Source organism: Anguilla anguilla, chromosome 11 (genome assembly GCF_013347855.1).
Source record: "Anguilla anguilla isolate fAngAng1 chromosome 11, fAngAng1.pri, whole genome shotgun sequence".
In the NCBI taxonomy this organism is placed as follows: Eukaryota; Metazoa; Chordata; class Actinopteri; order Anguilliformes; family Anguillidae; genus Anguilla; species Anguilla anguilla.
Window position 1 is genome coordinate 36,243,763 of NC_049211.1, and position 27,991 is coordinate 36,271,753.

Below are 27,991 nucleotides of genomic sequence, written 5' to 3' on the forward strand. Positions count from 1 at the left end.
GAATGTACAGTATAGCTTTGAGCAGAAGGGTATTTTTGGCAGTTAAAACATCCATAGTACTGTGTAGTTTTGAACAGAAGGTTGTTTTGTGCTGTTAAAACATTTATTTTACGGTATATCTTTGAACAGACGGCTGTTTTGGCAGTTAAACTGTTGAATGTCTCTTTTGGGTACTTTAACTGTTCTCTCTATTATGAAGTTAACACAGAAAGACACAATGGTTTTAACACTGAGTCATAACCTCATGTTTATCAGAAATCCACCCTCCCACACACCAAGGCAAAAGTGCTACACCCTGGCTTTGGAGCTGGCTTTGCATATCTTCAAGCTGTCTTAGAGTGTCTTAGTGTTTGAGTTAATATCACATACCTCATACTCAGCTGAACAAACTACATCATATAATATTCTCTTCCATCTGCAATCCATCTGTTTCAGATGCCCATGGTGATATTGAAGTTCCATTGTGTAAAAGGATTTCAGATTTAATATATATATATTTAGCATACAAATATTTATTTTTATAATAAATGTGAAGAATGGCAAATACAGTAAAAACAATGATGACGACAAACTTTAATGAGCAAAATTATTCTGACATATTTGGCTTCAGCTACAAGGTCTGGCCCCATTCTTTACCCCAAAGTAAATATTTATCTAAGTCTCGAAATCTATGGCAAAGGCAATGGAGTTTGAAGCAAATGTGGTGATTGATTTATTGGGTGGGTACATGTTGAAGTAAATCCTAATGCGTTTCCTTTTTTTCAGGTTTTCTGCTCTTTTTTTATAGTTTATGCATAGCTCTCAAGCTGTCGCGCAGTTTCATCATATGACAGAGCACATAAATCCTTTTTTAACTTCACAAAACACTTGTGGTAATGGGATATATTAAAATATATTCTAATATACAATATTGAAACATTTCACAATAGGCCTATGTGGGCAAAACGCGAAGCTACTGCCAATTTGCATATCTTAAGAAACTTTCTAAAATACACTTTTGTGAAATATATTCATATACATATATTTTCTGAAGTCCTCATATTTACAACATATTACTGTATATTAGATTTCCATAAGGGCGACTTCTTCTGTGGTGGTTCCTTGAGTGACATCATTACAGCCTCATCCACAACACCCTGACTTCTTCTTCGGGGAGCCTTTGTGAAGAGTGATGCTACTTTCCTGCTTCTCTTCCACCTGCTGCTTCAGCATCCTGAAGGAACAAAGACAAAAACTAAAGGCAAGCCTGGACTCTTATCTGCACTGACCTGTGACTGTACCTCACTGACCTGTGACTAACACACTTACCTGTGACTGGCCCCCACTCACCTGTCACTAACACACTTACCTGTAACCTGTGACTGTACCTCGCTCACCTCTGATAAACACACCTATTTGTGACTGTACCAAACTCACCTGTGACAAACACACCTATCTGTGACTGTACCAAACTCACCTGTGACAAACACACCTATCTGAGACTGTACCAAACTCACCTGTGACAAACACACTTGATTGTGACTGTACCCCACACTCAGATGTTACTTACTTTATCATGGGCTGGTGGTTACCCAAAACGTTTTCATGTTTCACTTAAATGCTTTTCTAATACTTCCCCGTGAACCAGTTCTGCTCTAGCTGATGGCAGGTCTGTGCCGGTTCAGAGCTGTTTCGCGGACGGCAGGATGTTTTAGATGGTTAAGGCATTAGGCCACGCTGCTTACCGAGCCAGGTTGTTCATGGCTTGCACCACATTGTCACCTGTAGCCGCACTGCACTCCATGAAATGAACACTGTACTCCTGCGGGCAAACCAAGAATAAATATAATGGCATGACATATACCATACATATATACATACATACATATACCATCTGATCACTGTATAGTGCTGCAGTGCTGCGTGGATTTATTTGGTCATTTTATAAATTCAACCAACATTTGTCTTTAACATCAGTTAAACTAATTTTTTTTTCTCACAATTCGACTTGAGTTCAGTGATCACAAAATGAACTAAACTATTAACAGATAGTAAATGGAGAAAATGAGCTGCACTTGCATTGATCCGTAGATAAAGGGAAAACAGTGATTTTATTCTGGTGATTTTTGAAATATTCAGAGCTTGTGAGTAAAAAGTTTGACCTTAAGTTGGATCAGCAGAATTATTCGCAGACTGGTTAGTGGTTGTATGTAATTGGTGCCACATTTAATTTTGAAAAGAAAAAAAAACCCAAAACAAAACAAAACAAAAAAAAGAATATAAAAAGCTTCTTACCCTTGCAAGTCTCTCTCCCTCCTCAAATGAAACTTCTCGTCTGTGGCTATCGTTTTTGTTGCCCAACAATACAATAATGACATCATCAGGGGCTCCTTCCTGTCAAAAACAAATTTATGCCAAATGACATGACCTAATTGGGAGAGTTTTAATGGACTGGTTTTCGTCCTGGGTTGCAGGTGGCTGTCACCAAGGCGGGGCTGGCCATGGGAGGGGCTCGAGTGTGAACGTGTTGAGGAATTTGGTGGGGGGGGGGCAGAGGTGGGCAACCATGGTAATAAAATGATATCAGTGAAATAATGCACACAATGTGCACAAACCGTGCAGGCTTATTGTCTCCCTGATGTGATCATGCCGCTTTTGACATTGTGCGGCAGTTTTGGTGATGCCAGAAGAGGGGGGACACTCTCACCGGTACCTCCCCCCACATTGCCGCCCCCGCCCCCCCCCCCCCCCAGGAGCTTTGGTGGAACCCTGCCGTTGCCATATATTCTCTGCTCGCGTACAAGCAGGCCTGTTTGATAAGAATAAATCTGCCTTTGCGAAGCCTCGCTAAATCCGCAGTTATATTAGCAATCTGCCAATCGGTACAAATGCAGGTGGCTTTAAAGGAAATGGGAGACGACACTCTGATTAGTCTGTTGTACGTTACACCCAGGATACACTTATTACTAATGATGCAACTAAGTTTCGTCCATTTCAACCTTGCACCTTACTTTGCCCTCAAAAGAATCTGCTGTTAGACTAGCAGTGGATGTGGACACCTCCTGAATGCACTATGCTCTTTAGACCATGGGCTCAGATCCTTAAAATAGAGCCCCATGGGTACAAGCGCAGTCTAGGCAACTTCCTAAATCCGCCTTACATTAGCATACCGCTGTTGATTCTAGGCTATTTAAGAGGTACATTAAATTAATTACATTTATTTGGCAGACGCTTTAATCCAAAGCGATGTACAATAAGTACGTACCGAAGGTAGGTTTATAGTTGTGAAAAAAGTTCACAAAAATGTTTAATCGATGTTAGGATAAGATATAATAGCCTACAAATGAATAGCTTACAAATAGCCCATCTCCTGTAGCACACATTCTTTGTAGACCAAAGCAAGTTGCATTTGCTGGTGTAGCTTACAAAATAAGATTGTGGTTAGTGTGACGAGCGTCACACATTTGCTTTCTTTAATTGTGACCCGCTCTCTTTTTTGTTCTGTTTTGGAACCACTGTCACATGCAAGAGATGGTTAGCTTAATTTAGCAAATTTATTTCCCACAATGCCTCATATCTTATCTTTGTCATCCTCCGTCCCCTTGAGTGTCGTGCACACAAGAGAGGCAAAACTACAGGCTTAAGGCTGAATGTTCGGCCATCTTAGGCCATGAGACAGGTAGCTGCCCAGTGCATATCCCCTTATTCCTGTCCCACTGCCCTGTGTGAAGCAGCTTCAGAGAAAATGGTCACCAATGCTTTTAAGTGGCTCTGCTACTGTAAAACAATCTTTAGAGACCCAAAAAAGGAGTACTTGAGTAATCACAATGACAAGGCAGTTTATCGCTGTGCAGAGAAAATCGTTAAAATGTCCGACCCCTGTTCCAAGCACAATGACGAAAGACGAATGAGAAACCAACAGCACCGCTATCTAACTTCATAATAAGAAAGGGTTTTTTAGGTCATGAGTTCATCTTTAAAGAACAGCTTCTGGGGAAGGGGCTGTCCCATTTTACTGGGAAGGGGCTGTCCCATTTTACTGGGAAGGGACTGTCCCATTTCACTGGGAAGGGACTGTCCCATTTCACTGGGGAGGGACTGTCCCATTTCACTGGGAAGGGACTGTCCCATTTCACTGGTCAGGGACTGTCCCATTTCACTGGGGAGGGACTGTCCCATTTCACTGGGGAGGGGCTGTCCCATTTCACTGGGAAGGGACTGTCCCATTTCACTGGGAAGGGACTGTCCCATTTCACTGGGGAGGGGCTGTCCCATTCCACTGGGGAGGGACTGTCCCATTCCACTGGGAAGGGACTGTCCCATTCCACTGGGGAGGGACTGTCCCATTCCACTGGGAAGGGACTGTCCCATTTCACTGGGGAGGGACTATCCCATTTCACTGGGAAGGGACTGTCCCATTTCACTGGGGAGGGACTATCCCATTTCACTGGGGAGGGACTGTCCCATTTCACTGGGGAGGGACTGTCCCATTTCCCTGGGAAGGGACTGTCCGATTTCACTGGGGAGGGACTATCCCATTTCACTGGGGAGAGACTGTCCCATTTCACTGGGACAGGACGGTCCCATTTCACTGGGAAGGGACTGTCCCATTTCACTGGGGAGGGACTGTCCCATTTCACTGGGAAGGGACTTTCCCATTTCACTGGGAAGGGACTGTTCCATTTTACTGGGGAGGGACTGTCCCATTTCACTGAGAAAGGACTGTCCCATTTCACTGGGGAGGGACTGCCCCATTTCACTGGGAAGGGACTATCCCATTTCACTGGGGAGGGACTGTCCCATTTCACTGGGGAGGGACTGTCCCATTTCCCTGGGAAGGGACTGTCCCATTTCACTGGGGAGGAACTATGCCATTTCACTGGGGAGAGACTGTCCCATTTCACTGGGACAGGACGGTCCCATTTCACTGGGGAGGGGCTGCCCCATTTCACTGGGAAGGGACTGTCCCATTTCACTGGGGAGGGGCTGTCCCATTCCACTGGGAAGGGACTGTCCCATTTCACTGGGAAGGGACTGTCCCATTTCACTGGGAAGGGACTGTCCCATTTCACTGGTCAGGGACTGTCCCATTTCACTGGGAAGGGACTGTCCCATTTCACTGGGGAGGGACTGTCCCATTTCACTGGGGAGGGGCTGTCCCATTTCACCGGGGAGGGGCTGTCCCATTTGCATGGTGTTCCAGAATGACATAATGTGTTTGTGCTGCGTTCCCAACAGACGGACCTCGAGCCTCAAGCCTAAAACTCACCTGAATGCTGCTGAGCCAAGAGCGCAGGGCGAGGAAGCTCTCAGAGGAAGTGATGTCATACATGAGGACCAGTCCCTCGGCTTTGCGCAGGATCTGCTTGGTGATGCTGTGATACCTGCGGAGGAGACAGAGACTGGCTGGTGGGACCTCGCCTTCGCGCCGCGGGTTTCTCTACGGACCCCCCCTCAACCCGCCGCCCCTCGCTTCGCGTGAGCAAGCTCGCCGCCGCCCCTCACGCGTTCTCACCTCTCCTGTCCCGCGGTGTCCCACAGCTGCAGGATGACTTTTCGCCCCTCCACCTGCATGGTCTGGATGCAGCTGTCCAGGCCTGCCTCACAACAACACACAGACGCCAACACAATCAGAACCTCGCTGTTAGGAACAGGAACGCAATGATTTCATCTTTCTCTGTCATTCATGTCTTCCATGATCAAATCATTTCTGCAGGAATGGAAAATGTGTATAATCTTCACCTTCAGAACATAACCACTGCCATACTTCCTGTCAGGGCTGATTTTATAATATTATTACCAACAGTAGCACAGAGATCAGGGCTGATTTTATAATATTATTACCAACAGTTGCACAGAGATCAGGATTTGTGTAATAATAGTAATATTACCGACGGTAGCACAGAGATCAGGATTTGTGTAATAATAGTAATATTACTGACGGTAGCACAGATATCAGGATTTGTGTAATAATATTACCGATGGTAGCACAGAGATCAGGATTTGTATAATAATAGTAATATTACTGACGGTAGCACAGAGATCAGGATTTGTGTAATAATAGTAATATTACCGACGGTAGCACAGAGATCAGGATTGAAGTCTCCACTTTGGAAGCGCTTCATGAAGCAGGTTTTTCCCACACTGCTGTTCCCCACCAGCACCACGTTATACAGCAAGTCCAGCGCTGAGGGAGAGTGACTCACACTGCCTGAGAGAGAGAGAGAGTGTGTGAGAGAGAGAGAGAGAGAGAGAGAGAGAGAGAAAGAGTGTGTGTGTGTGAGAGAGAGAGAGAGAGAGAGAGAGAGAGAGAGAGAGAGGGGGAGACATCATCCTTTGTGAAAGATGAGATTATGGGCAAGGTACAGGAGCAGTGAGAACCACTTCAGTTTGCTTATAGGGCTGTGAGAGAGGTGGAAGATGCAACTGCCACTCTCCTTGAATACGTCCTCAAGCATCTACAGGGTAGCAAGACTCATGCCAGACTACTATTTATTGATTTTTCTTCTGCTTTTAATTGCATACGACCATATCTTTTGGCAGAGAAACTTTTGTCCAATGTTAATCTCGATTCTATTACTGTCAGCTGGTTAATTGATTTTTTAACAAATAGGTCTCAAAAGGTGAGAGTGAACAGTGCCTCGTCCAGCCCACCGAATCCCTCTGCCGCTTCACCACAAGGGTGCGCCCTTTCCCCACTGTTGTTTGTCATGTACACTAACGACTGTCAGAGTAAGTACGACTCTATCATTAAGTATGCACACGACTCAGTTATTGCAAGTGTTTTACTAGATGAGGAAGTGAGTCATGGTCCTGTGGTTGAAGAGTTCGTGCTCTGGTATGAACGCGCCGACCTAAAACCGAGGACATGGTTACTGACTTTTGGAGAAGCTCATTGCATCAATGCAGACACTCATTGACGATAAGCCAGTGGGGATCGTTGATCAGTACAAATATCTTGGCACTTTTCCTGACAACAAATTAAGTTTTGAGGCCAATGTGGATGTAGTCTGTAGAAAGGCCAATCAGCGCTTGTCCTTCCTTCAGAAACTCTGGTGTGTCAAGTGTCAAGGTGGACAAGACACTGATGACTATCTTTTATAAGTCTTTTATTGAATCCCATTGACCTTTAATATGATCTGCTGGTTTGGTAACCTGAATCTTAAATGCAAGAATAGACTGGCCAATGTTGTAAAATTAGCTAGCAGGATCATCAGCACAAACATATCTGACCTCTGCCAGCAGTAGCTGATACGAGCCATAAGGAAGGCCCAGTCCATTCTGAGGGATTCCCAACATCCTCTGTTCAATGAATTTGAATTATTTCCCTCAGGCTCCCTATATTAAAAACACACGGGACTAAACACTCTTATCCCAACTGTCACTGGCTTTCTTAATAAGTTATAGGAATAATTTTTTATCAATTTATTTAATTAATTATTTTTAAATGATTATCCGGTGTTGTGGGTATTTATTTATTGTTATTTATTGTAATTTACTGTATACTGTACTGCAGAACAAATTGCCCCATTGGGATAATAAAGACTCAACTAACTAACTAACTAACTATCAAACTAACTAATCACATTTCTTTCTGTGAACACCCATCTCTGAGAAAGAGAGGCTCCTCCCCCACCATGTCTGGTCCCTTCCCTCTCCCACTCAGGGCCCCTTCCTAAGTGAGTCTCTGTTCATAATCCAGCGAGTCTCTGTCCAGCAAGTCTCTGTTACTTAGTGAGTCTGTTTCTAACTCAGCGAGTCTCTGTTCCTTAGTGAGTCAGTTTCTAACTCAGTGAATCTCTGTTCCTTAGTAAGTCAGTTTCTAACTCAGTGAGCCTCTGTTCATAACTCAGTGAGCCTCTGTTCCTTACTCAGTGAGTCTCTGTTCATGACTCAGTGAATCTCTGTTCATGACTTAGTGAGCCTCTGTTCATAACTCAGTGAGCCTCTGTTCCTTACTCAGTGAGTCTCTGTTCATGACTCAGTGAACCTCTGTTCATGACTCAGTGAGCCTCTGTTCCTTACTCAGTGAGCCTCTGTTCATTACTCAGTGAGCCTCTGTTCCTTACTCAGTGAGCCTCTGTCCATGACTCAGTGAGTCTCTGTTCATAACTCAGTGAGCCTCTCTTTCTAACTCAGTGAGTCCCTGTTCGTGAATCAGTGAGTCTCTGTTCATGACTCAGTGAGCCTCTGTTTCTAACACAGTGAGTCCCTGTTTATAACTCAGTGAGTCCCTGTTCATAACTCAGTGAGTCTCTGTTCCTTACTCAGTGAGTCTCTCTCTCCCCAGGCCTGGCCTCTCTGTTTCTCCCACAGCGCCTCCCCTTGGTTTTGGTAGGGCAAGGCCTGGCCCCCAGTGAGGAGGTCAGGCATGGGATCCTCCTCTATGGATATCACTCTTCTGCGTGCCTCGTCTTGAGCTCTGAGAGTGCGATCAGGATGACGTCATTCAGGAAATAAAGGACAAAGAAAACGGGGTGGAAATGGCAGTCAGATAGTCAGATAGTCAGATTAACAGCATAAGAAAACACACACATGCACACACACACACACAAACACACACACACATATAATCATGTGCACACACACACACACACACACATTCATACTCAAACACACACACAGAAACAAACTCATATAAACACACATACACACATACGCACACACACACACACACACACACACTCATATAAGGATGTGTACACACACACACACACACACACACACAATTTACCCTGTATATCTGCCCTGGGGAGAGGAATGATCTAGCTGTGATCCAGATCTCTCTAGCACCACAGCCTCATGGGAAATGTGTCTCTTTTCAGTCTGAACATTCGAGTCCAAATTTAACACCTGGAACCAAAGCAGAAAGGTCTCGGACTGCGAATAAACACATTCCAATTATCAAAGAAGTTACATTCATTAAGTTTTGAGTCACAAATCCTCAGGGTGTTTTGAGAGAGTAGAAACGTTGCGTACATGAAGTGCTCCAGAAGTTTTCAGAGTGTATCTCCACAGATAATGGGAATATAAACATGGGCAGTGTTACCTCTGGTCTGGAGGAGTCCTCAGTCTGTCCAGCCCTGTCCGTAAGACTGGAGGCAAAAAGAGGAGACAAATATGTGACCTGTTCCCTTCTCCCACAGTTATGGCCTGGAAACAGCTGCTGTACACAACCTCTTTCTGCTCTTAATGCAAATGGTACAAAAAGCTGCTGATGCTTTTAAATCCCTCCCACCACCCAAATGATTACATAATCTGTGGGTGGTGGTGATGTACCTGAGCAGGTGTGGGTAGTGGTGGTGTACCTGAGCAGGTGTTGGTGGGGGCAGTGGTGGGGTATCTGAACTGGTGAGGGTGGAAGTGGTGGTGTACCTGTGCAGGTGTGGGTGGGGTTGGTGGTGGTGTAACTGAGCAGGTGTGGGTGGGGGTGGTGGTGGTGTATGTGAGCAGGTGTGGGTGGTGGTAGTGTACCTGAGCAGGTGTGGATGTGGGTGGGGGTGGTGGTGGTGTACCTGAGCAGGTGTGGTTGGTGGTGGTGGTGGTGTATGTGAGCAGGTGTGGGTGGTGGTGGTGGTGTACCTGAGCAGGTGTGGGTGGTGGTGGTGGTGGTGTATGTGAGCAGGTGTGGGTGGTGGTGGTGGTGTACCTGAGCAGGTGTGGGTGGGTTGGCTTGTGGGAGTGGGCACTGCGCAGGGCATGCAGATTGCTCAGGCTCTCCTGCAGCTGCGCCCGGATCCTCTCCAGCTGCTCCTCCAGCTCCTGGTTGGCCCTGAACAGCTCCTGCTTTTCCACACCACTCTGCTGCTGCTGTCTCTGCAGCGCATGCAAGCGGCCCTCCAACTGCCCGCAGACACACAGCACTCAGCTCATTCTGATTGGCTTCCCGCAGACACACAGCACTCCGCTCATTCTGATTGGCCGCCCGCAGACACACAGCACTCAGCTCATTCTGACTGGCCGCCCGCAGACACACAGCCCTCAGCTCATTCTGATTGGCCGCCCGCAGACACACAGCACTCAGCTCATTCTGATTGGCCGCCCGCAGACACACAGCACTCAGCTCATTCTGATTGGCCGCCCACAGACACACAGCACTCAGCTCATTCTGATTGGCTGCCCGCAGACACATAGCACTCAGCTCATTCTAATTGGCTGCCTGCAGACAGACAGCACTCGGCTCATTCTGATTGGCTGCCCGCAGACACACAGCACTCAGCTCATTCTGATTGGCTGCCCGCAGACAGACAGCAATCAGCTCATTCTGATTGGCGGCCCACAGACAGACAGAACCCAGCTCATTCTGATTGGCTGTCCACAGACACAGAGTATTCAGCTATTTCTGATTGGCTGCTCTTGACAAAGAGACTTATTCAGCTCTTTGTGATTGGCTCCCACAGACACAGAAACTCATTCAGGGCTTTCTGATTGGCTGCCCCGAGGCAGAGATTCATTCAGCTCTATCTAATTGGCTGCCCTGGGGACAGAGAGCTCTTTCTGATACCAGACTTTCATGTATTCACCTGATAGGTGTTTTAATTAAGCTAATGCAAAACTAAATTTTCTTCTGAAGCCATATATGATGATGAGTGTGTGTGGGTGTGTGTGCATGTGCGTATGCGTGTGCACGTGCGCAGACGCGTGTGCGTGTGTGTGGTAACAAGCCCTACAGACCCACATATACCATGTCTAATCTGAGGAGCTCTTCCGTGCTTCCTCTCACCTGGCTCTGAACTGCATTCAGTGTCTGAATCTGGCTGTTCTTCTGGTCCAGCTCCTCCTCCAGCTTGGCCAACTCTGAACGGCTTTTCTCCAGACTCTGCAGGGAGTTGCACACAGACACACGGTCACACAGACCCACAGATGCACACACACACACAGATATACAGACACACAGATGCACACACACACAGATATACAGACACACAGATGCACACGCACACATATATACAGACACACAGATGCACAGTCACACAGATGCACACACACACAGATATACAGACACACAGATGCACAGTCACACAGATGCACAGACCCACAGATGCACAGACACACAGTCACACAGACCCACAGATGCACAGACACACAGTCACACAGACACAGATGTACAGACACATGAGAACACAGACCCAGATGCACAGACCCACAGTCACACAGACCCAGAAGCACAGACACATGAACGCAGCATAACTCTGTACTGACAGGGCGAGGGCTGGTTCAGTGTTTTCAGACACAGGCACAGTACGAGATGACTGAACAATGACAGTGACATCATAATCCAGATAAATTAACTTCAGGCGCTTTCAGGACAGCTCCTATTCCAGTGCGTGTGTGTGTTTAGGTGTGTATGTGTGAGCGTGTGTTTATGTTTTGGTGTGTATATGTGAGTGTGTGTGTGTGTGTGTGTGTGTGTAGGTGAGTGTATGTGTGTGTGTGTGTGTGTGTGAAGGTGAGTGTGTGTGTGTGTGTGTGTTTAGGTGTGTGTGTGAGTGCATGTGCGTGTGTGTGAGAATGTGTATGTGTGTGTGTGTATATGTGTGTGTGTCTAAGGTGGAGGTAGGCCTACCTCTTCCTTTATTCTTTCCTTTTCAGTTCTAATCTGCCTCTCCATTTCCTCATACAGCTCCTTAACTCCAACGCTGTGCTGCTGGATGTGCCTAGAAAGAGAGAAAAATGATTCAGTGTTTCTATGCATTAAGCTCAGGGATAGGCAGTCTAAAATACCATTCAAATACAACCTAAATTCCATGGGAAATCTAGTTTTAGTAATGATGGTTGATAATAACATGTCTTATACATCATTATTAGAATACTATTATTATTGAGGATGAGTGATGGGTTATAAGGACTCTGGATCAGCAAGTGAAAACAAAAAGAAAACAAAAAAGTGGATTGTTCTGTGTGAGTATGTATGCATTCATGTAAAGCACTTTTTTCACGTAAAGTACTTTCCCATGTAAAGTACTTTTTCAGGTAAAGTATTTATTTAATGTAAAGTCATTTTTTAAAATTGACAGGAGCAGTGCATAGGCATAAATTTCATCTGTTGTCCCTTGACAGACAGGTCATTTATCAGTATGAATGTGGACATGTCCAAGTTCCCATTTTGGAGTTGTGACAGAGCAAGGACTACAGGACTCTTCTGAAAGTCAGAGCTGAGGCAATACAGCACAGCAGCTCGTTTCAAAACCAGAATTTCCTCAGCAAGTAAGTACTTCCTCTTTCTGCTCCGTCTTTGCTTATGTCGAACTCATTAAGATCTGTTTGTCAGTGGAATATGTTGCTAATCACAAGAACAAAGAAGTGGGTAATGTGGGTTTATTCATTTATCATGGCAGGACTGAAATTCTTCACAATGAGTGAACAGTTAAGAAACCCCGTCTGCAATGACATCCAGCCACCTTTTTAACATATTTCAATGCTTTTTGTAACTATCACAATACGTATTACTTAGTATATATCATTCCAAAGTTTATTTGGACTGGACTTTTGAGTATGGAATTGAGTAAAAGTTTTCCCATCGACTATTAATAATCGCCAACAAAAAAGTTTTCAAAACAATATTTCTGGGAAAATAATCACAATTTCTTGCTCACTCCTCAGTATACTTCTCAGTCTAATTCAGACAGCTTTTTTGTTTTATACTTCTTCATTCAAACACACGGTGATTGATGGTTATATTTTCACACTGATCAGTGGATGCCAATGTGGGGGTATTTTGAGTATTTTTGTGGTCAATTTAACAGATATGTGTGTGTGCGTGTGTGCGTGCATGTGCCTGTGTGTGTGTTCAAGAAGGATTCAAGAAGGAACAAATATACAAACAACCCGATGCTCATTTGATAAATAAAGTCACATGCATCTAAAACATCTAGAGTCTGTATAAGTTCCCTAACTTACAACCTCTGCCATGGATGCATTGTGTTTTAGTCCAAATAGAAGTTTCACTGAAACCAAATGAATAGAATAATCCACTACAGTGACTGTTTAATGCCACAATGTGTGTATCTCTTATAATACAATTAAGAATCAGAACCATGTCTTTAAAAGTATGCATGCTTTACATCGAATCAAATGTTTGGAGACCTGAAAACATCTGAAGTAAATACATTACCTCAAATTATAACTAGCCACTGAGTTCAGGAGTTATTTAATCATAATGTCACATATTGTATATTAAAACCAAAGGGGTTTTTGTTTAATGCTAAAAATAGTTAAAATGTCAACAACAACAAAAAGAAAAAAAACATTATAGATTGATTAATGGGGGTTTCTAATGCATTCTAAATCAAAATACATGATTTGTCAATGAACATGCAATGTCATGTAACAGACAGACAGACAGACAGACAGACAGACAGACAGATATGACAAATGCCTGTAATGTAATATGAAATTAGGCTTTTAAGTCCTTTGCAGGTAGGTGGTGAGCCATGGTTCTAAGAGCAAGAGCAAGACAGGTGACCCAGCAGGGGGTCCATGAAAAGTGCGTTAGTGTCCGCAGGGCTTTTGCCTGTTAGTGGTGCAGGCTGCTTAAAGACGTCCGTGTCACACACGGCATGTGGCCTGGCCTGTACCCAGGCTAAAGAACATCCAGGTGCAAGGCAGGGGATTGGTCTAACGGTCCCTGTGACCCGGCGTGGGTCGGTTAAAGGTTCTGCAGGAGAAATTTGTTGACTTTGAGAGGATTGAATCCCCATGGCTGCCTTAAAACTTTTGCCCTTCTGAGAAATCAGAGATGTATTTCTCTTTTACTTCTTTTAAATGTGAATATGCCCAATTACATAGCTGCAGTTATATTTTTTTATCTTGCTTAAGTGCACATTTTTTAAGGACAAACAGAATCTTGTTTCTTGCAAAAAAAACAAAAAAAAAAACACCAACATCATAAAGCCATCACTGACCCAAAAACTTCTGAATCAGAGAACACAGGATGAATAAGGAATCAATCAAGGCTTTAACAGAACTAACCATTGCAGCCCTGGCACAATAACTTCAGCATTAAATAACAATGGCTGTTACAGTAACAACCCAGCATTAGAATCCCATAACTAAGACTAGAGGAGCACTGACCAAATACCATCAACATCAAAAAATCAAGACTAGACCAGTACTGACCCAACAATGTTTTCATCAAGGCAAGCATTGGCCGATACAAGACAGCAACAGCCCTTAATAGCAGAGAGACTGTTGCATTAGAACCATGGCACGTTGCTTTCCTTGATGATTTCAAGGTGTAATGCAAGTTGAGATCGAAACAGTTGTGATTGGATTTTCAACTGTTCAGACACGACTGCTATATTTCCTAAATGGCTTGCCCTGTGGTGAACCATTGCACACAATACCTTTTTAAAGCCAGCTCCAGAGAATCCTTCTCCTGCTGTACAGTCTTGATTTGCTCAGTCACATTGGAAACAAAATCTTCCAGGATGTTCAGCAGATGTGGTTCATTGTGTTGGAGCTCTACCCACAACCTTCAAATGTCTGACTGGCTAGCAATGTAAAGAGTTAGCCAATAAATCACCAGGGTCCCCACAAATCCTTCTTTTATGTTTTCAAGAATAACCACAACAAAAAAATCCATGCAGGTTCCCAGACACCCTACCAACTAATTCACTTACTCCTGTAGGAGGCTGTAGGCTCTCAGATCACCCAGCTTGGACAAGAACAGCTTTCTTTCACCATCATCCTCTTCCTCTGGCAGAATGGAACCATCTGATTGGTAGACAGCGGCAGCAGGCCTGGCCCTGGGTTGCTGTAATTGCATGAACTCCCCTGTAAAATAAGTTTGGTAGAAAGAAATAGAGAATGTATGAGAATATCCATCTATCTATGCTGTGACTGATTTCTTAAATATTGATGATACTAGGTATGTTATAAATGGGATAATAAGAAAAATCCAATTTTTCAACAAACAAGACAGCTAGATACTTCTAGTCTAGCTACTGTGAAGAAAAATCCCTGCAGTTTTTCACTTGCTGTTTAATTAGTCAGTGGTCAAGGTTGTAAATTTGTTTGTCCCATTGAATGTTTCATCAATCTGAGACTAATGCATGAATGCATGCTCATTATTGTATTATGAATAAATGTTGTGTTTAACCACAAAAACGGAACTGCATGGATCATGTTCTTGTCTCCGTAATTACAGACCCTGTGGAATAGTACCAGTAGATCAATACTTTTGTTCCACAAGCCTGCAATTTTCCAGTGGAGACATTGCCTTTTGGGCAAGTTGACATGTAAGCCCTCAGTTTTGTTTGGACTTCTTAGATAGTGTTGTTGTTCTGTAATGATTTGGTACCAGAAATAAGAAATCAAATGGATTTTTGCTCATTACATGATATGCAGTAAGGGTAGAAAGATTGGAGCCAGAGGTGGAAGGATTATTGACAGAATAGCCAAATAACCGTAAAACCTCAATTTAGTCATCTTTGTCTAATCAGCAGAATTCTTATCAGGATACTGATCATTTGTTTCAGCTGACTTTTCAGTTATTTTGCTTGATGAACAAGCAAGCTATTTGACTGAATAATTAGTTGAAGTGTCATTTCAAAGCATCTTTCTTCCCATCGCATGAGAAAAGGTCTGTATTCACCACTACCAGATTATGTTGCATTATGTTCTTGGGGACAAAGCCAAACTGAGCGATTCTGTACGATACGGTCACTCACGGAAGCCTGCGGTGACATCCTCAGGAGTGACAAGTCCATCTCTGTCCTCGTCCAGGCGGTCAAATACCTGCCGAAGTTCTTCAACACTGAGCCCCAGCTCACCACTCAGTCCCTGAAATGCATGCACAGACAAGCACAGACACATGCACACACACACGTGAATAAAGTTACGTACAGGTATGGTGTCCTTATACCCTCTCTTCTCCCTATCCTGGACCCTCCATCCGGAGCTTCTGAGGCTGACGCGTCAACCGGGACCTGCCCAGCTGCCCTGCCTTCACGCCCTGCATCTGACTCTGGCCAAATCGACTGCATTAACTACCACTTCACGCCCTGCATCTGACTCTGGCCAAATCGACTGCATTAACTACCACTTTACGCCCTGCATCTGACTCTGGCCAAATCGACTGCATTAACTACCACTTTATGCCCTGCATCTGACTCTGGCCAAATCGACTGCATTAACTACCACTTTACGCCCTGCATCTGACTCTGGCCAAATCGACTGCATTAACTACCACTTTACGCCCTGCATCTGACTCTGGCCAAATCGACTGCATTAACTACCACTTTACGCCCTGCATCTGACTCTGGCCAAATCGACTGCATTAACTGCCACTTTACCTCAACTATGGCCCTCCCTGCAGACTCTACATTGCCAGCTGCTTTAACGCAGATCCCTCCATACTCCAGCACCAGGGCGGCGCGGTGGCGCAGTGGCCAGTAATGCTGCCTCACAGCAGGAGGTGCTTGGGTTTGAATTCCTGCCCGGGCCTTTCTGTGTGGAGTTTGCATGTTCTCCCCGTGTCCGAGTGGGTTTCCTCTGGGTACTCCCACAGTCCACAAACTGGTGGGTAAGCTAATTGGAGACTCTAAATAGTATGGTGTGAGTGAATGATTGGCCACCTGTCCAGGGTGTATTCCTCTTGTCAAGTGCATGCTGGGATAGGCTCCAGCCTAAGCAGGTATAGATAATGTATGGATGGACTCCAGCACTACTTTATTTACACCTGTGGATGGTCACCCCCCTGAGTCAGGACCCACCCAATGTTTCCTACAACTTGCTCTGACCTCAAGAGTTTCTCCTTGCCATTGTCACCCTTAGTTGGCTCTTGGGGGCCTGGCCCCAGAATGTCTACAAAATTCCTTGAGAACTGGTCCTTTCTGATAAGCACCAAAAAATTGAATTGAACCTGTAAGTTACTTGTCAATGTTAAAATGTCCCCATGATATAATAGCAGAAAACACAAACTGAAATTAGATTTGATAACTAGCAGGCTTAAAATGTGAACACTGCGTGTCCGATTGAATCTTAGAGAAAAGATTAGCAGTGTCTTGATTAGCTAAACCAAAGTGCCAAAGGTGTGGAGCTGTACCTGCATGTGGTCCCATGTGATGAAGCCCTTTTCTTCAGGGTCCCAGTGGTGGAAGACTTCCTGAATTCTCTGCAGTACTGCTGAGGCTTTGCTATCCTCTTCAACCCCCATTTCATTAGCCTGTCCCAGGTCTCTATCCCCTTTCCATACACTGCTCCTGCCTTTGCGTCTAGAGCCCAATTTCTTCTTCACCCCTGGGCTTGCCTTATCCTGCTTTCCAGCAACGGCAGAACTTTCAGGAGGCTCTAAAAATGGAGGTGACTGAACTGAACTCATGATTTCTCTCTCCAATGCCTCATCCTTATCTATCCCTTTTTCTTCTTTATGTGTATCATTCACATCATTTCCCTCTAACATTTCTCCCATTTCACCTTTCTCTCCCTCTGTTTTCTCCCTCTGTTCTCTTAATTGTTCCCCCTCTCCTTGATTGGCTGAACGTAGGAGGCCTTTGCGAGTTGAACCCATCTTCCTCCTCCGGTGTGGTACAGCAGAAGAATCATGCTCATCTGCAGAATGATGTACAACGTTTTTTGGCTGGCAAAGCTGTTGAGTGTGGTCTGGATGACTCCTCCATTTGGTGTCTTCAATCAAGTTCTCATACTTTGTGCTTTCTGTTACACTGAACCCTACACTCTCTCCCCAGCCTAGGTTTGTCTGAGTGTTTGAAATTGACGCTAATTCCTTTTCAAAGGAGTGTTCTACTTGGGCAGAATAATTTGAGATATCAGGTGTGTGATACATTCCAACTTGTTCCATCTCCCTTTCTTCTCTCTCCTCCTTATTTGACCTCTCCTTCTCCACTGAAAAGGTGGAATGTTCAGTGGCTTGATGGATATTCATTTCCTTCGGTTTTTCTGCATGCATTTCGTCTGAGGGTGCAGCTATCTCAGAGCCCAAGCCCTTATCTAACAGTGATGACTCTTTATCTTCCTCTCTCTCCTGCCCCATGACATCCTCTTCCTCACCTGTCTCTGTCTGCGCCTCAGCCCTGCGAGAGCTTTTACGAGTGGACCCCAATTTCCTTCTCCTTTCTCTTCTGTTAGGGACAGGGAGAGATGTGTCCTGGGGTAGGGAGGTGTTCTGGGACATCATTATGTCTGCAGATTTATCTATTGCTTCTGCTCCCCTTTTATCACTTTGTCCTTGGTGTCCTTCTTCTTCCTGTACACTGATCTTACCCTCACATCTGACAGGCATGTTTTCATCTGATACCTCAGTGGGGTAAGTGGAAATGCCTGAAGTTTTTCTGTCTCCCACCTGGTTCTCATCATTTTCCTTGTCTTGATCTGTGTTTTGATGAATAATTTTGTCATCCTGTTTCTCAGTTTGTATTTCTCTGGATGTTGCTGTTATCTCAGAGCCCAACTCTTCTTCCACCAGCGATGACTCTTCTCCTTCCTCTCTCTCCTGCCCCATGACGACATCTTCTTCCTCACCTCTGTCTGCCTGCACCTCAGCCCTGCGGGAGCTTTTACGAGTAGACCCCATCTTCCTTCTCCTTTCTCTTCTGGCAGGGACTGGAAGAGATGTCTCCTGGGGTAGGGTGGTGTCCTCGTACTCCAAGGTGTCTGCAGGTCTGTCTTTTGCATCTGGTTGTATGCCCCTCTCAATTCTTTCTCCTTGGTGCCCTTCTCCTTCCTGTACATTGATTTCACCTTCACCACTGAAAGGTATGTTCTCCACCACTAAGGGCAGCTGTGTGTCTTGCAGCTTCACAGTCTGCTCTTGTTCAGCAGTGGTAAAGTCCTGGATTTGCTCCAATATTGCAGGTGAATAGTTATCACTAACAAAATTCTGCGAAGCTTTGCAGTCTGAATCTTTTGCTGTGAGTAGACTATCCTCTGATTGGTTCTGTTGGTACAAAATGACAGCGCCTTCAAATATATTTTCATGCTTTGTACCTTCTGCTTCACTTTGCCCCACACTCTCTGTTCTCCCAAAAGTCAGCGGTGTGTCTGTATGTAACTTCTCCTTTACAAATGTGGAATGCTCTGCTTGGTCAGAATAATCTAAAATGTCAGGTGTGTGATATGTTCCAAATTTTTCCATCTCTCTTTCTTCTTTGCTCTCATCCTTGTCCTCCCTCTCCTTCTCAACTGAAAAGGTGGAATGTTCAGCTTGTTGAGAAACCTCTGAGGGCTCGGGTGTATGAGCGGAAATTCCAGAACTTTCTCTGTCTCCTACCTGGTACTCCATTCCCTTCTCTTGATTTGTTGTGAGATGGATCCTCTTTTCCTTCTGTTGTTCTACTTGCAGTTCTCCTGATGGTGCAGCTGTCTCCAAGCCCAATTCGTCTTCTAACAGTGATGAATTCTCTTTCCTCATGACATCCTCTTCCTCACCTTTTTCTGTTTGCACCTCAGCTCTGCGGGTGCTTTTACGAGTGGACCCCAACTTCCTTCTCCTTTCTGTTTTGGCAGGGACTGGAAGAGCTGTCTCCTGGGGTAGGGTGGTGTCCTTGTACTCCATGGTGTCTGCAGATCTGTCTTTCGAATCTGGTTGTATGCCCCTCTCAACACTTTCTCCTTGGTGCCCTTCTCCTTCCTGTACATTGATTTCACCTTCACATCTGACAGGCATGTTCTCATCTGATACCTCAGTGGAGTAAGTGGAAATGCCTGAAGTTTTCCTGTCTCCCACCTGGCTCTCATCATTTTCCTTGTCTTGATCTGTGTTTTGATGAATCCTTTTGTCATCCTGTTTCTCAGTTTGTATTTCTCCAGATGTTGCTGTTATCTCAGAGCCTAACTCTTCTTCCACCAGTGATGACTCTTCTCCTTCCTCTCTCTCCTGCCCCATGACGACATCTTCTTCCTCACCTCTCTCTGTCTGCACCTCAGCCCTGCGGGAGCTTTTACGAGTGGACCCCATCTTCCTTCTCCTTTCTCTTCTGGCAGGGACTGGAAGAGCGGTCTCCTGGGGTAGGGTGGTGTCCTTGTACTCCATGGTGTCTGCAGATCTGTCTTTCGAATCTGGTTGTATGCGCCTCTCAACACTTTCTCCTTGGTGCCCTTCTCCTTCCTGTACATTGAGTTCACCATCACATCTGACAGGAATGTTCTCCACCACTAAGGGCAGCTGTGTGTCTTGCAGCTTCACAGTCTGTACCTGCTCAGCAGTGGTAAAGTTCTGGGTTTGCTCCAGTAATGTAGGGGAATGGATATCACTGACAACAATATGACTGTTTTCAGAGTTCCTCTCTTCCTCTTTCTCCTTATTCTCTTTGATTTTCTCATTCCCACTCTCCTCTCCCGGAGTAAAGAGCACATCTCCCTTACTGTCTTCACCAAGAGAATTCTCTTCTACATTCCTCACCTCTCCCTCCTCACTCTGTTGACTGTAGTCTTTCAATTCCGGACTCCTCTGCTGAGCGTCAGTCAGCATTACACTGAGCGCTGAATCTTTTTCTGTGAGCAGATTGTCCTCTGATTGGTTCAGTTGGTCCAAAATGACAGTGTCTTCAAACATATTCTCATGCTTTGTACTTTCTGCTTCACTTTGCCCCACGTTCTCTGTTCTCCCAAAGGTCAGCGGTGTGTCTGTATGTAATTCCTCCTTCACAAATGTGGAATGCTCTGCTTGGTCAGAATAATCTGAGATGTCAGGTGTGTGATATGTTCCAAATTTTTCCATCTCTCTTTCTTCTTTGCTCTCCTCTTTGTCTTCCCTCTCGTTCTCCACTGAAAAGGTAGAATGTTCAGCTTGTTCAGAAAACTCTGAGGGCTCTGGTGTATGAGCAGAAATCCCAGAACTTTCTCTGTCTCCTACCTGGTACTCCATTTCCTTCTCTTCATCTGCGATGAGATGGATCCTCTTTTCTTTCTGTTTTTCTGCTTGCAGTTCTCCTGATGGTGCACCTGTCTCTGAGCCTAACTCGTCTTCTAAAAGTGATGACTCTTCTCCTTCCTCTCTCTCCTGCCCCATGACGACATCTTCTTCCTCACCTCTGTCTGCCTGCACCTCAGCCCTGCGGGAGGTTTTACGAGTAGACCCCATCTTCCTTCTCCTTTCTCTTCTGGCAGGGACTGGAAGAGCTGTCTCCTGGGCCAGAGTGGTGTCCTCATACTCCATAGTTTCTGCAGATCTATCTTTTGCATCTGGTTGTATGCCCCTCTCAACACTTTCTCCTTGGTGCCCTTCTCCTTCCTGTACATTGATTTCACCTTCACATCTGACAGGCATGTTCTCATCTGATACCTCAGTGGGGTAAGTGGAAATGCCTGAAGTTTTCCTGTCTCCCACCTGGCTCTCATCATTTTCCTTGTCTTGATCTGTGTTTTGATGAATCCTTTTGTCATCCTGTTTCTCAGTTTGTATTTCTCCAGATGTTGCTGTTATCTCAGAGCCTAACTCTTCTTCCACCAGTGATGACTCTTCTCCTTCCTCTCTCTCCTGCCCCATGACGACATCTTCTTCCTCACCTCTGTCTGCCTGCACCTCAGCCCTGCGGGAGCTTTTACGAGTGGACCCCATCTTCCTTCTCCTTTCTCTTCTGGCAGGGACTGGAAGAGCTGTCTCCTGGGGTGCAGTGGTGTCCTCATACTCCATGGTGTCGGCAGATCTGTCTTTTGCATCTGGTTGTATGCCCGTCTCAGCACTTTCTCCTTGGTGCCCTTCTCCTTCCTGTACATTGATTTCACCTTCACCACTGAAAGGTATATTCTCCACCACTAAGGGCAGCTGTGTGTCTTGCAGCTTTGCAGTCTGTTCTTGTTCAGCAGTGGTAAAGTCCTGATTTTGCTCCAGTAATGTAGGGGACTGACCATCACTGATAACAGTCTGACCGTTTTCAGAGTTCCTCTCTTCCTCTTTCTCCTTATTCTCTTTGATTTTCTCATTCCCACTCTCCTCTGCCAGAGTAAAGAGCACATCTCCCTTACTGTCTTCACCAGGAGAATTCTCTTCTACATTCCTCGTCTCTCCCTCCTCACTCTGTTGACTGTGGTCTTCCAATTCTGGACTCCTCTGCTGAGTGTCAGTCAGCATTACACTGAGGGCTGAATCTTTTTCTGTGAAAAGGCTGCCCTCTGATTGGTTCAGTTGGTCCAAAATGACAGTGTCTTCAAACATATTCTCATGCTTTGTACTTTCTGCTTCACTTTGCCCCACACCCTCTGTTCTCCCAAAGGTCAGCGGTGTGTCTGTATGTAACTCCTCGTTTACAAATGTGGAATGCTCTGCTTGGTCAGAATAATCTGAGATGTCAGGTGTGTGATATGTTCCAACTTGTTCCATCTCCCTTTCTTCATTGCTTTCCTCCTTGTCCTCCCTCTCATTCTCCACTGAAAAGGTGGAATGTTCAGCTTGTTCAGAATCATCTGATATCTCAGGGGGGCGAGTGGAAATGCCTGAAGTTTTTCTGTCTCCCACCTGGCTCTCATTTTCCTTGTCTTTATCTGTGTTTTGATGGATCCTCTTTTCTTTCTGTTTTTCTGCTTGCAGTTCTCCTGATGGTGCACCTGTCTCTGAGCCTAACTCTTCTTCCACCAGTGATGACTCTTCTCCTTCCTCTCTCTCCTGCCCCATGACGACATCTTCTTCCTCACCTCTGTCTGTCTGCACCTCAGCCCTGCGGGAGCTTTTACGAGTGGACCCCATCTTCCTTCTCCTTTCTCTTCTGGCAGGGACTGGAAGAGCTGTCTCCTGGGCCAGAGTGGTGTCCTCATACTCCATGGTGTCTGCAGGTCTGTCTTTTGCATCTGGTTGTATGCCCCTCTCAATACTTTCTCCTTGGTGCCCTTCTCCTTCCTGTACATTGATTTCACCTTCACCACTGAAAGGTATGTTCTCCACCACTAAGGGCAGCTGCGTGTCTTGCAGCTTCACAGTCTGCTCTTGTTCAGCAGTGGTAAAGTCCTGATTTTGCTCCAGTAATGTAGGGGACTGACCATCACTGATAACAGTTTGACCGTTTTCAGAGTTCCTCTCTTCCTCTTTCTCCTTATTCTCTTTGATTTTCTCATTCCCACTCTCCTCTGCCAGAGTAAAGAGCACATCTCCCTTACTGTCTTCACCAGGAGAATTCTCTTCTACATTCCTCGTCTCTCCCTCCTCACTCTGTTGACTGTGGTCTTCCAATTCCGGACTCCTCTGCTGGGTGTCAGTCAGCATTACACTGAGCGCTGAATCTTTTTCTGTGAGCCGACTGTCCTCTGATTGGTTCAGTTGGTCCAAAATGACAGTGTCTTCAAACGTATTCTCATGCTTTGTACTTTCTGCTTCACTTTGCCCCACACCCTCTGTTCTCCCAAAGGTCAGCGGTGTGTCTGTATGTAACTCCTCGTTTACAAATGTGGAATGCTCTGCTTGGTCAGAATAATCTGAGATGTCAGGTGTGTGATATGTTCCCACTTGTTCCATCTCCCTTTCTTCATTGCTTTCCTCCTTGTCTTCCCTCTCCTTCTCCACTGAAAAGGTAGAATGTTCAGCTTGTTCAGAAAACTCTGAGGGCTCTGGTGTATGAGCAGAAATCCCAGAACTTTCTCTGTCTCCGACCTGGTACTCCATTTCTTTCTCTTCATCTGCGATGAGATGGATCCTTTTTTCGTCCTGTTTCTCAGTTTGTATTTCTCCGGTTGTTGCTGTTATCTCAGAGCCTAACTCTTCTTCCACCAGTGATGACTCTTCTCCTTCCTCTCTCTCCTGCCCCATGACAACATCTTCTTCCTCACCTCTGTCTGTCTGCACCTCAGACCTGCGGGAGCTTTTACGAGTGGACCCCATCTTCCTTCTCCTTTCTCTTCTGGCAGGGACTGGAAGAGCTGTCTCCTGGGCCAGAGTGGTGTCCTCATACTCCATGGTGTCTGCAGATCTGTCTTTTGCATCTGGTTGTATGCCCCTCTCAATACTTTCTCCTTGGTGCCCTTCTCCTTCCTGTACATTGATTTCACCTTCACCACTGAATGGTATGTTCTCCACCACTAAGGGCAGCTGTGTGTCTTGCAGCTTCACAGTCTGCTCTTGTTCAGCAGTGGTAAAGTCCTGATTTTGCTCCAGTAATGTAGGGGACTGACCATCACTGATAACAGTCTGACCGTTTTCAGAGTTCCTCTCTTCCTCTTTCTCCTTATTCTCTTTGATTTTCTCATTCCCACTCTCCTCTGCCAGAGTAAAGAGCACATCTCCCTTACTGTCTTCACCAGGAGAATTCTCTTCTACATTCCTCGTCTCTCCCTCCTCACTCTGTTGACTGTGGTCTTCCAATTCCGGACTCCTCTGCTGGGTGTCAGTCAGCATTACACTGAGCACTGAATCCTTTTCTGTGAGCAGACTGTCCTCTGATTGGTTCAATTGGTCCAAAATGACAGTGTCTTCAAACATATTCTCATGCTTTGTACTTTCTGCTTCACTTTGCCCCACACCCTCTGTTCTCCCAAAGGTCAGCGGTGTGTCTGTATGTAACTCCTCGTTTACAAATGTGGAATGCTCTGCTTGGTCAGAATAATCTGAGATGTCAGGTGTGTGATATGTTCCAACTTGTTCCATCTCCCTTTCTTCATTGCTTTCCTCCTTGTCTTCCCTCTCCTTCTCCACTGAAAAGGTAGAATGTTCAGCTTGTTCAGAAAACTCTGAGGGCTCTGGTGTATGAGCAGAAATCCCAGAACTTTCTCTGTCTCCTACCTGGTACTCCATTTCCTTCTCTTCATCTGCGATGAGATGGATCCTTTTTTCGTCCTGTTTCTCAGTTTGTATTTCTCCGGTTGTTGCTGTTATCTCAGAGCCTAACTCTTCTTCCACCAGTGATGACTCTTCTCCTTCCTCTCTCTCCTGCCCCATGACAACATCTTCTTCCTCACCTCTGTCTGTCTGCACCTCAGCCCTGCGGGAGCTTTTACGAGTGGACCCCATCTTCCTTCTCCTTTCTCTTCTGGCAGGGACTGGAAGAGCTGTCTCCTGGGCCAGAGTGGTGTCCTCATACTCCATGGTGTCTGCAGGTCTGTCTTTTGCATCTGGTTGTATGCCCCTCTCAATACTTTCTCCTTGGTGCCCTTCTCCTTCCTGTACATTGATTTCACCTTCACCACTGAAAGGTATGTTCTCCACCACTAAGGGCAGCTGTGTGTCTTGCAGCTTCACAGTCTGCTCTTGTTCAGCAGTGGTAAAGTCCTGATTTTGCTCCAGTAATGTAGGGGACTGACCATCACTGATAACAGTTTGACCGTTTTCAGAGTTCCTCTCTTCCTCTTTCTCCTTATTCTCTTTGATTTTCTCATTCCCACTCTCCTCTGCCAGAGTAAAGAGCACATCTCCCTTACTGTCTTCACCAGGAGAATTCTCTTCTACATTCCTCGTCTCTCCCTCCTCACTCTGTTGACTGTGGTCTTCCAATTCCGGACTCCTCTGCTGGGTGTCAGTCAGCATTACACTGAGCGCTGAATCTTTTTCTGTGAGCCGACTGTCCTCTGATTGGTTCAGTTGGTCCAAAATGACAGTGTCTTCAAACATATTCTCATGCTTTGTACTTTCTGCTTCACTTTGCCCCACACCCTCTGTTCTCCCAAAGGTCAGCGGTGTGTCTGTATGTAACTCCTCGTTTACAAATGTGGAATGCTCTGCTTGGTCAGAATAATCTGAGATGTCAGGTGTGTGATATGTTCCAACTTGTTCCATCTCCCTTTCTTCATTGCTTTCCTCCTTGTCTTCCCTCTCCTTCTCCACTGAAAAGGTAGAATGTTCAGCTTGTTCAGAAAACTCTGAGGGCTCTGGTGTATGAGCAGAAATCCCAGAACTTTCTCTGTCTCCTACCTGGTACTCCATTTCCTTCTCTTCATCTGCGATGAGATGGATCCTTTTTTCGTCCTGTTTCTCAGTTTGTATTTCTCCGGTTGTTGCTGTTATCTCAGAGCCTAACTCTTCTTCCACCAGTGATGACTCTTCTCCTTCCTCTCTCTCCTGCCCCATGACAACATCTTCTTCCTCACCTCTGTCTGTCTGCACCTCAGCCCTGCGGGAGCTTTTACGAGTGGACCCCATCTTCCTTCTCCTTTCTCTTCTGGCAGGGACTGGAAGAGCTGTCTCCTGGGCCAGAGTGGTGTCCTCATACTCCATGGTGTCTGCAGGTCTGTCTTTTGCATCTGGTTGTATGCCCCTCTCAATACTTTCTCCTTGGTGCCCTTCTCCTTCCTGTACATTGATTTCACCTTCACCACTGAATGGTATGTTCTCCACCACTAAGGGCAGCTGTGTGTCTTGCAGCTTCACAGTCTGCTCTTGTTCAGCAGTGGTAAAGTCCTGATTTTGCTCCAGTAATGTAGGGGACTGACCATCACCGATAACAGTCTGACCGTTTTCAGAGTTCCTCTCTTCCTCTTTCTCCTTATTCTCTTTGATTTTCTCATTCCCACTCTCCTCTGCCAGAGTAAAGAGCACATCTCCCTTACTGTCTTCACCAGGAGAATTCTCTTCTACATTCCTCGTCTCTCCCTCCTCACTCTGTTGACTGTGGTCTTCCAATTCCGGACTCCTCTGCTGGGTGTCAGTCAGCATTACACTGAGCACTGAATCCTTTTCTGTGAGCAGACTGTCCTCTGATTGGTTCAGTTGGTCCAAAATGACAGTGTCTTCAAACATATTCTCATGCTTTGTACTTTCTGCTTCACTTTGCCCCACACCCTCTGTTCTCCCAAAGGTCAGCGGTGTGTCTGTATGTAACTCCTCGTTTACAAATGTGGAATGCTCTGCTTGGTCAGAATAATCTGAGATGTCAGGTGTGTGATATGTTCCAACTTGTTCTATCTCCCTTTCTTCATTGCTTTCCTCCTTGTCCTCCCTCTCCTTCTCCACTGAAAAGGTCGAATGTTCAGCTTGTTCAGAATCATCTGATATCTCAGGGGGGCGAGTGGAAATGCCTGAAGTTTTTCTGTCTCCCACCTGTCTCTCATTTTCCTTGTCTTGATCTGTGTTTTGATGGATCCTTTTTTCATCCTGTTTTTCAGTTTGTATTTCTCCAGATGTTGCTGTTATCTCAGAGCCTAACTCTTCTTCCACCAGTGATGAGTCTTTTCCTTCCTCTCTCTCCTGCCCCGTGATGACATCTTCTTCCTCACCTGTCTCTGTCTGTACCTCAGCCCTGCGGGAGCTTTTGCGAGTGGAACCCATCTTCCTTCTCTTTTCTCTTCTGTCAGGGATTGGGACAGATGTGTCCTGAACTTCATCCACACGCAGACATTCTCCTGTGTTTTCAGATGCTTCTTCTGGACTTGAGTTTACGTTTACTCTTGATTTCTCAACTGATTCAAGAGGTAGGGTGTTTTCAGATTCTGGGTTTCGACTACAGATTGGATTTTCATGTCCCTTAGTAGACACAATCTTTTCTGACTCATATAGGTGAGTTAGGGCAACTGGACTCTTAAATTCTGTTCGACATTCCATCTGTGTTTGTGACTGCTGAATGTCATTTATAGATGAGCCTACAGGCTCTTCATAATGCACCAGATCTTTGGCTTCAGTCATGAGAGCTGGTTCGACACTTGTTTGGACTAGGCTGTCTGACTGCTGGAGATGGGCAGAGGTGGAAGATTCATGTGATGGGTCGATCTCCATGGATGGCAATAAGAGTTTTGATTCGTGCTTGGCTGGTTTGTGGGGAGTGGCTTCATCTGCCCCTCCCCCTTCTTTCACTCCAGTATATGTCAAGCCGTCCTCCTCCACCAGCCCCTCAATGCCCTCTGGTTTCCCTTCCTCTCTCTGTATTCTGTTACCCCTGGTCTGTTTACGTGAAGACCCCATCCTCCGGCCTTTTCCTGGTCTCTTTTCAGACATATTCAAAAGACTTTCTGCAGAGAGACAAAATCTATCAGTTAGTATTACAGTTAGTATATGTTACAAAAAAGGATACAGAAAGTGACATATTTACCTGTGCTGGCCTGATTCAGCTACATCCTTAATGAATATGAAATATTCAGCTCACATTTCTGAATAATCTCACATTTCTGTGAGCTGATCTCTGTGTTTGTGTTATTGGTG

General features: G+C 45.5%; 1 protein-coding gene across 5 annotated transcripts in view; it reads right to left on the reverse strand.

Moving 5' to 3' along the window:
• Nucleotides 1-492: 492 nt before the first annotated feature.
• Nucleotides 493-27,991, reverse strand: part of LOC118207243 — a 32,511-nt gene continuing 5,012 nt past the window's right edge. Inside the window, exons 2-17 of one of the 5 annotated variants that reach the window (XM_035380619.1) lie at nt 23,623-27,801; nt 17,027-22,497; nt 15,651-15,762; nt 14,601-14,754; nt 11,546-11,636; nt 10,703-10,798; nt 9,629-9,822; nt 9,029-9,074; nt 8,714-8,832; nt 8,247-8,401; nt 6,053-6,190; nt 5,495-5,576; nt 5,249-5,363; nt 2,275-2,373; nt 1,725-1,801; nt 493-1,213 (exon numbers count right to left, since the gene is read on the reverse strand). In XM_035380619.1, the coding sequence (XP_035236510.1) occupies nt 1,123-1,213; nt 1,725-1,801; nt 2,275-2,373; nt 5,249-5,363; nt 5,495-5,576; nt 6,053-6,190; nt 8,247-8,401; nt 8,714-8,832; nt 9,029-9,074; nt 9,629-9,822; nt 10,703-10,798; nt 11,546-11,636; nt 14,601-14,754; nt 15,651-15,762; nt 17,027-22,497; nt 23,623-27,787 (11,205 nt within the window). In that variant the 5' untranslated portion in view covers nt 27,788-27,801 and the 3' untranslated portion in view covers nt 493-1,122. Of the gene's footprint in view, nt 1,214-1,724; nt 1,802-2,274; nt 2,374-5,248; nt 5,364-5,494; nt 5,577-6,052; nt 6,191-8,246; nt 8,402-8,713; nt 8,833-9,028; nt 9,075-9,628; nt 9,823-10,702; nt 10,799-11,545; nt 11,637-14,324; nt 14,472-14,600; nt 14,755-15,650; nt 15,763-17,026; nt 27,802-27,991 lie in introns of those variants that run through there. The other 4 variants (XM_035380620.1, XM_035380618.1, XM_035380617.1 and 1 more) reach the window with 4 other exon arrangements.